This window comes from Natator depressus, chromosome 9, assembly GCF_965152275.1.
Source record: "Natator depressus isolate rNatDep1 chromosome 9, rNatDep2.hap1, whole genome shotgun sequence".
Taxonomy (NCBI): Eukaryota; Metazoa; Chordata; order Testudines; family Cheloniidae; genus Natator; species Natator depressus.
The window spans coordinates 96,803,735-96,812,635 of NC_134242.1; the positions used below are offsets into that span (position 1 = coordinate 96,803,735).

The following is an 8,901-nucleotide window of genomic DNA, read 5'->3' on the forward strand; positions in this document are numbered from 1 at the left end:
TATCATGTTGTGTCTGTGATTAAACTGGGATAAAGGTGTGGGGATGGCTTACTGTAGGGGTGGCCAGCCTGTGGCTTTGGAGCCACATGCAGCTCTTCAGAAGTTCATATGCGGCTCCTTGTATAGGAACTGACTCTGGGGCTAGAGCTGCAGGAGCCAACTTTCCAATATCCTGTGGGGGTGGGGTGGGGTTGGGTTGCTCACTGTTCAATCCCTGGCTCTGCCACAGACCTTGCCCCCTTCCCACCCCCTCCCCTGAGCCTGCCGTGCCCTCATTCCTCCCCCTCACCCCCAGAGCCTCCTGCATGCCAGGGAACAGCTGATGGGGAGGCACTGATTGGCAGGGCTGCTGGTGGGTGGGAAGCGCTGGGAGCAGGGTGGGAGCTAATGGGGGGTTGCTGACATATGACTGAGGCTCTTTAGAAATGTACATTGGTAAATTCTGGCTCCTTCTCAGGCTCAGGTTGGCCATTCCTGGCGTAGTGGGATGACCATGCATTGGGAGTAGAAGATGAATGCTTGTGGGACAACAATCCTTTAGGGTTCGGGTAAAAGCCTATTGTCCCTGCCTGGGGCATTACCTACCCTATGGCTGCTTCCATGCCTTTCAGGCAAACAGCAGCTTACAAAACAACCGGACATCAGGTTGCCAGCCCCGGTAAGTAGCAACGTCAGTCTGGCACCTGGAGAAGCGGTTCAGGGGTCTGAGCCCTAGCGCCTGTATCACAACCCCCCTGCCCAGCACACGGTTCTGCAGCGGCGCCAAGGACTTGGGGACCCAGCTCCCTTCTCGCCCCCAGCCCCGCAGCGATCAGGGGACACGCTGCGGGGGAGGCCGCTCTGGGGCTGCTGCCTCGCCCCAGCCTGCGGGCTGACAGCCGGGCCCCGCCGGTTGGGAGACCGGGGAGAAGCGGCTCCCGGGGCGGGGTCAGGCGGGCGGGGTCAGGCGGCCAGGGGCCCCGGACCAGGTCCCCCCAAATGCCCCCACTTTAAGGGGATGCTGCGCCCTTGAAGGCGCCACAGCCAGGACCAGCCTCCTCCGCAGGCGCCACCAGCCCCGGGAGAGGAAGGCGCATGCGCACCAGCACCAACCCGCCCCACCACCACGCCTGCGCTCCACCCTTCGACCTATGACCCTCCGCCCCCCCTTGGCTCTCTTGGCCCCGCCCCTCGACCTATGGCCCTGCCCGTCCCTCCTATCACTGTCGGCCTTCTGGGCCCTCTCCGTGGTGACGCCATCTCGGTGCGCCGGTCGCGTTGCGGGCGCCCCTGGCGGTGGCCGGCCGGGCTGAGGAGCGGAGGGTGTCAGTGGCCCGTCGGGGGACAATGGCGGCCGCCTCGCTGTGGAAGGGGCTGGTGGGGATCGGACTCTTCGCCTTGGCCCACGCGGCTTTCTCCGCTGCGCAGCGTGAGTGAGCGGGGCCCCGCGCGGACGCCCCGTCCCCGGGCCGGGCATGCCGCGGGCAAGGATCCGGGGTGGGTGAGGGGGGCAGCTGGCGGGAGCAGGGAGCAGGACTGAAATGGGGGGGGGTCTTATCCCCCATAGCCCCGCTCCCCACACTCACTGCGCGGGCAGCAGGGAAAGGGGGCGGCTTGGGGGAGAGGAGGGGATGTGAGGGGGGAGAGAAGGGGGGGATGTGAGGGGACTAGGGGATGTGGGGCTTGGGGGAGGATGGAATCTGGGTGCATACGTGTAGCCGGCATGGAGCTGATGGCGTGAGGTGATAGTGGCATGCAGGAGCTGGACCAGGGTGATAGTGGGAGCCAGGATGGCAGGCGGGGGATGGGCTAGAGTTAAAAGATGGGAGAGAGGTTCAGGAGGGCAATCGAGGGCCAGGTTGTTATTGAGGAGTCACTGGACCTTAAGCCATTTGCTCAACGGGAGATTTGGGAAAGCATTTCTAGCAGTGGGCGAGCGCACGGGAAGGAGAAAGCTGGCGGGGAGGGAAATACAGCACAGAGCTGAGATTGCAGCTCAGAGTCCATTTTTAATATATTCTGTGTAGGAAAAGAATTTGTAGAATGTAGCTAATCTGTTTTTAGTGCATAAATGAATTTTACATGTTTGTTTAATAGATGTCATTAATATGTTTAAAGCTGAACAGTATCATTTCTTAAAAATGCTTACTTATGCGGTCAGAGATCCAATTATTTTTTCTGATCATTAATCCAGGGCTCTTGCTTGGAGAAATTACTGTTTCCTGAAAACATTTATTCTAGTCCATCAAAATGGTTCTAGCTGTGGTAATGGCAAATCTGAATATTACATATTTCTGATTACTATCTATGATTATCTTTATAATTCCAAGTTTTCAATTTGTTTAAAATACTGTTTTTCAATGCTAGTGGGTTTTTGGGACACCAGATGCTAAAACCATCTCAGAATTGAGGTGGGGAGATAGGGGAACATGCCAACAACTAGTATTATATGATTTCAAGGTTGAGTATCTTTCCAGTTGCCCATGCTAGAAGCAAATGCTATTTAACCTTGATTGTTTGCGAGGTATTAAAGCTTGAAGCTACCATTTGTCAGTGCTGCATTAGTTCCTTGGTGCAGCAATGCATTTGGAGTACTAGTCAGTGTCTGACCACAGCAACTGCTACAGTGCAGTTTCCAATCTGTGGCAAGAGAACCATTTTGCCAAGAGTATTTGAAGATGCTAGAGAGGATGGTCACATTATTTCAACTCCTAGTGCACAGTGGATCAAATTCATCCCTGGTGTAAGTGGGTGCATCTCCCAGTGACCAAGATGGAGTAAACCATTTAGGATAATGTTTATAATTCAGAAAAAGGTGATATCCTTTAGAACCTAAAGTTATCTGAATCTTATGACAGATTAAGTTAAGGCAAAATGTGCTTTTAAAATTCCACACTATCACATAAGTATGTGTAAGTAAGTATAGCATTTACAAATAAGTCCTCAATGATTCTTCTTTACACACAGTGCTAGTACCTTAATGGGTTATAGCCAACCCATCTGGAAAGTGTACCCATTTTTGAAGAATTCTGGAAGAGATTTGTGCTTCATGTGCAATAGTATTCCATATACATATTATATACAATGTCCTAAGAGTGTACAAGAAGAAATCGTTTATTAAACGTAGTAGTCTGCTGCTGAAGTAGTAAAGCAATAGCATATTGTCTTGTGCAGAAACATGCTCTTCAGTTTACTAGTAATGATGAACAATTTAGATCAGTTCAATAGGGAACAGTGGCTATATATATTGCAATAAAATAGAACATCTAATGCCTTCTGCTGAAGTAGCTTTGTGATAATGCTGGCTGCACTACAGTTTAAGTAGCAATATCTGGCATTCATAGAGAATTCTTCCTGCATCTGTGTGCTCCATCATCAGCCCTCTTCCACCCTCTTCTCTCTTATGCAGAAAAGAGACTAAATTATTGGTGAAATTTATTTATCAGAGCAGGTTTGGAAGATCAGATATGCTGTGTGAGGAAGCAAATGTGGAAACAAGATTAAATATGGCAGAGTTACTGGGAGTTAATAATCCATGGCATAATACATAGAAACCCAAACACTCCTGGAATTTATATTGATTTGCCTTATTACAAAAAAAAATAATTTACCAGTATACTTTACTTTATAGATCGTTCCTATATGAGATTAACAGAAAAGGAAGATGAAACATTGCCGATAGATGTAAGTTACACATTTTCATGGTGTTTGGAAGATTTAAGACTAATAATATAGTTTGGGCTCTTGCTTTTGTTCCTGTTCATGTTTTTTTATTTGAATAATTGTATTTTAATCGTACAATCTTTCAAGTTCTCATTCTGCATGAGAATGTTTCACCTACCAGTCCTAATGTCCAGTAATGCATTACAGCTCTTACAAAGAGGGTTTGCAAATCACAATAAGTCCTGACTTCCTTCTCCTTCTTTAGAACTGTTAGTGAAACGTCACCTCCAGAAATTCCGTGGCGTCTGAAGTTAGAACTTGGAAAGTCCTTGCATAAGTTTCTTATACTCTGCAGCATAAACATCTGCGTCCCTCTGGCATTTGTTGGCTGACATTTGTTTATTCAATACTATAGTGTGCGGCTGTTATCCCAGCACAACCTGTTTCATTTACTTCAGTTTTCTTATTTTAGTATCTTTCTTTCTTGGTTGACCAATAAGAAAATGACATGAAGAAGCAGACTTCAAAGGTCGCGCCCAGTTGTCATCCTTGTTGACAGTGTTACGGAGGTTACATAATTTGTCTGAGTACCAGATTCTTCCTGTTAAAGCAGTAATTTGAGTGCACAGAACAGTGATTCTGACTACTGTGAGGAATACAGAATCTGCCTGAAGAACTCTGCTAGGCAGCTTGATCTAATTCAGAGGGTATAGGTAGGGTGCCAGGAAATCCCCCTTCTGTTCCTGCTTCTGCTATTAACTTGCAGTGCTACCTTGAGCAAGCTACTTAATCCTTGTGCCTCGATTTCCTCCCCCCACTAAAATGGGTCTAAAATTTACCCAGTTTCCTAGATCACTGGTTGAAAAATGTGTATGTGCTTATTGTGAGCAAAACAGAATAAAAGATGAGAATTTTGTACAAGGGTTCTCTTATATTGTTTAGCAACCTCTGTGTGGTGTATTATATCTCTCTCTGTTGCAGATAGTTCTTCAAACGCTGTTGGCCTTTGCAGTTACGTGTTATGGAATAGTACATATTGCAGGAGAATTTAAAGACATGGATGCCACTTCAGAACTAAAAAATAAGTACGTTGGGGTTCTTTCTGTTCGTTAACACACGTTTTTGTATAAATAAACTCAGCATGTCCTGTCAAATAGCAGCCCCAGAAAGGTTATCCTTTTTAGCTCACCGCTTCTTGACAACATGCTGTAGATGTGATGCTGGGAAGGACAGGCAGAGCCAGGAAGCCACCACACAGTGTCTGGCTGTGGGATGTAGTGTTCTAGATAGGATGAGGCTACAGCAGTGACTGGGATACTTTCTGCCCTTCCTTGCCTCCTTCCTTGAGCCTCCTAAAAACCCACCTCAGAGTTGGAGTCAGGTGAGGAACAGGGAAATAAGAGGTTACAGAACTACTCCTGTCCTGTGGTCTCAGCAGGGGACTGGGACAGAAGCTCTTCCCACCAACTATCTCTGCCTCAGTTTTCACATCAGTAAATAGGGATGACACAAACCCCCTCCTAAGAGTGTTGATGATGAATTAGTTAAATGCTATAGAAGTGCTGAATTGTGATAGATAGAATTGTGTAAACCTGTGAAGGGTTTTGAATTGAATTTTGAGGTGGATAGGAAGTCAGATGGGCAGAAAACCTGCTCCTATAGAGAATAGTCTGAATAATACGGGTCTTAAGTAAATCTATGAAAGATGGCAGTACAAGGGGGCCTGAACGTGAAGTGCTAAGAAGTGTGTGAGAATTAAGGGCGCTCAGCATTATTAGCACTGAGGCATGAATATGGATTTTGGCTTAGGCAAGGTCAAAGGAGGGAGGAATTTGGGTGATATTTTGTAGATAGTTATTGACACTTGTACATAAGGAAGCTGTAGAAGGGAGAATAAAGTTTATTAATGATATGGGTGTGTTCAGTATACTGAACAATCGGCATATCTATATCTCCATAACACTAGCATCTTGTCTTTAAAATTCTTAACATTTATGTTATGGCATAGGAAATTTGGGTAAGATCTAGAGGCTTAGCACCCCTGCCATTTGGTAACAGCACTTACTACTTATTCTATCTGTTTGTAAAAATCTGGTATTTCCAAGAGTTACTTTTGTGAAATGATCATTCCAAATCCACATTAATTTATTTTTCATGTTTATTTTAAGGACATTTGACACATTAAGGAACCATCCATCTTTTTACGTATTTAATCATCGTGGTAGAGTACTGTTCCAGTCTCCAGATATAGTGAATTCTTCTTCAAACCAAGATGCTTTGTCATCCAGTGCATCACTGAAGTTACGAAAACTTGAACCTCTGCGCCGTTAAGATTTTTACAGATTATAATAGAACAGGACACTGAGATGTAATATTGGAGTTGGGGATGTAAACACTTTTTAATTTCTGGAGCAGTATTTATATTGATCTTCCAGACTTTATAAAATATATATATATATATAAAACTAAGGACCTTCTTTGTACACTGTTAATGAAAATGACTGAATTGTGACTTGGCAATGGAGTGTAAGTTATTGCTACAATTATGCTGTGAAACATCTTTGAACTTTCATATATTAAACAATGTTGCGGTTGATTTTTTTCATTTAAAACTATTCCTATCCTTAAGAAAAGGCAAATAAGTTTTTATTGCAATGAATATCCTTTGAAAAGAGGGAATGCTTTAGTGCTATTTATTTTCTTGGTTTGCTTGCATTACCCTTTTATGGAACGCTTTCAGAAACAGTAAGTGCACTGCAGCATTTAGCAGCATGAAAAGATAGCTTTCTATCTGTCTCCTGTTCCTAGAAAGTCTAAGATGCACCTTTTGGTGTATGTTTGAAACCCAAACGAATGCTTTCATTCTTACAATGCTAGAAAAAAGTGGTTATGTTTGTCAGGTTTTCTAACTCTTCGTTATCAAGTTATTGTTTTCTAGTTATCCTCCTGTTTAAAAGTAGATTCTCTCCTTCTCCTCCCAAAATTATCTGGGACTCTACATCTGGTATGTGTATGGGGGAGACAGCTTGCTTCTTTTTGGATAATCTAATATGCTCAGCTTGTTTATTCACTGTATTTGTATTGCTCTCTTTGCTTGTGTATACAGGAACGATCATGAAATGGCTGAGTAGTGTTTCAGTACCATAAGTGGCACCAGAAACTAGTTTATCTTTCATGCATTCTGAGAAGCAGTTTTCACAAGTATTAAGACAAATATCCATTCTAACAAATTGTATGTGTTTTTTCCAATACTAAGGTGCTATAGGGATTAGCACAGGAAGGGGGGTTAAGTGGGCATGGTGTAACTAGCCCTGAAGCATCAAATTAAGCTAACAAAAGTGTTACCTCTGAGCCATTAGCTGACTTAAGATAACTGTTTTGAGGGCACATGTTCTTAAAACATGACATAGCCTTTAACAGTTACTGTTTTATAATTTTTTTTTTTAAAGGTTGGTTTTACTGTTAAACTTTGTCCAGCTCTGGCATTTTCCATTGGTAACTGAAAGCTTCTCTTCTGCTTCCATGACATAGCTAAGACCCTGTGCATTGCATAAGATGCTTTACAGGTCCACCTAGATTTCTGTTTATTCCCCCTTAAAGCTCTCTCACCTCATCCTGCAATATTTTTATTTTTAAAAATCTATTTTATTCAACCCAGCAATCTGAAAGTTTAAAGGCAAAACGTGTAGGAAAACTAAGCACCTTCTGCTGGTCCATCCTATTGCCCGGGCTGCCATGGTGAGAGCAGCAGTATGGACGGTTGCTCTGAGTAGTTTATGATTTTTCACTTGAAGGTTCTTTGGGTTGGTTAAATATTCAGAAGGGTTATTCTGATCATTTAAACGTTACTCTCCAATCCGCTGCACTATTTCCCAAAGTGCATTTGGCTCTCTTTTCTGGGGAGTCACAAATAAGCTAGATTAATTGATGGCTGCTACAACTAAAGGCCTCATGCTGCCCTTTTTAACTTAAAACAGTGCTGGTGTACAAGGAGAGGATTGCTTTTTGCCTTGGCAGGGTATGTGGAGGAAATGGATGCAGACTTAGGCCTAAGCCATCGTGACTTGCTAGCTAGGGAGGAGCAAAAGTGGTATGGGAGATGGAATGAGATTCTCATGCCATTAGATTAATGGCAGAAGAGGTGAAGAAAGAAGGCAAGCAGACTGATATTTCAGTTGTTTGGCAGTGTACTGTTTGCATAATGTCTTGTAGAGCAGGGTTGCTCACCTTTTAATATCTAGGGAGGCCATGTTCATGCTACTGTAAGGCCCACGCAGTGCAAAATGCGCTACAGCGTGAAGTCTGGAGTCCTGCTCAGAGCAAATGTTTGTTTCTCAAGCCCTCAATGTTGCATAGTTTGAGAGCTGCAAAGCACCTTGGTGGCTACATGTGGCCTCTTAACCACATGAGGAGTAGCCTTACTCTTCAGCAACAATGGTTATATCACAAAGCTGTACAAATTATTTTTTTCTTATCTTGCAATGTCCAATAAATAACATATCCTTACAAAGCTTTTGGTGGTGATTTTTCTCCCAACTATCCTGCACCTTGTCACAGCAAGGTGAGTGAGGGTTATCAAGAAATTGTCCAGCTAGTAGTTCTAAAGAAATAACTTTACTTTGCCTGTAGCATCTTTGCAGTGAAGTTCTTGCATGCCACTTCTCCATTACTGTGTCAGATACATAAAAAGGGAATCAGAGCAACACCATGTCCTGGGGCTAAACAAGCTTTTAGGATCGCTAAATCATTGGCCTGCATTATCTGGCTGCCTTCACCATTCCTAGTCTATATCTCAACAGCCTGAGTCATATATATTTATTCTTCACATGTGAATTAATACTATATTTAATGACAAGCAAGCTCCTTGGAAGGCATGTGCACTCAAGATCTTGTCTCCTTGGTGTCTGAGTTGTTGAGGAAAGTTCCACCCCTGCTTCCTAAGGCCAGAGATAAACGCTGGTCATAACTGCGTAGCCACATCTAACTCATCCCATTCAATAGGTATTTGAAGGCTGTAAAATTAGCAAAGAAAAATATTTCAATTTGCTTAACTACACCTTTAAATGTGGTTGTAATAGAGAGATCACTGTTCATCTTTGTTTACTATACTCCCTTCACTCTATTAAATCCCCTGTCTCCATTCAGCACCTTAGGTACAAACACAGTCCTCAGTACAGTATTCAGTGGGGGGGCACTGTATTGCTATGGATTTACTCTGGGAACCAGCTACGCCGCACTTATCCCTTGGGTATTCACACT

The 8,901-nt window shown here is 44.0% G+C and overlaps 1 protein-coding gene across 1 annotated transcript; it reads left to right on the top strand.

Annotated features, from left to right (window-relative positions):
• The first annotated feature begins 1,221 nt into the window (after positions 1-1,221).
• On the top strand, positions 1,222-8,135 carry MMGT1 (membrane magnesium transporter 1). The gene is made up of 4 exons (XM_074962726.1): positions 1,222-1,408; positions 3,611-3,663; positions 4,624-4,727; positions 5,811-8,135. The coding sequence occupies exons 1-4, from the start codon at positions 1,327-1,329 to the stop codon at positions 5,971-5,973; spliced, it is 402 nt and encodes a 133-aa protein (XP_074818827.1). The 5' UTR covers positions 1,222-1,326; the 3' UTR covers positions 5,974-8,135.
• Positions 8,136-8,901: the final 766 nt, after the last annotated feature.

Bases quoted from the DNA above. Each gene is read 5' to 3' on its own strand.
- MMGT1 (XM_074962726.1), top strand. From the start codon at position 1,327: ATGGCGGCCGCCTCGCTGTGGAAGGGGCTGGTGGGGATCGGACTCTTC. The intron at 1,409-3,610 runs GTGAGTGAGCGG...TTTACTTTATAG, and splicing joins GGCTTTCTCCGCTGCGCAGC to ATCGTTCCTATATGAGATTA. The intron at 3,664-4,623 runs GTAAGTTACACA...TCTCTGTTGCAG, and splicing joins ATGAAACATTGCCGATAGAT to ATAGTTCTTCAAACGCTGTT.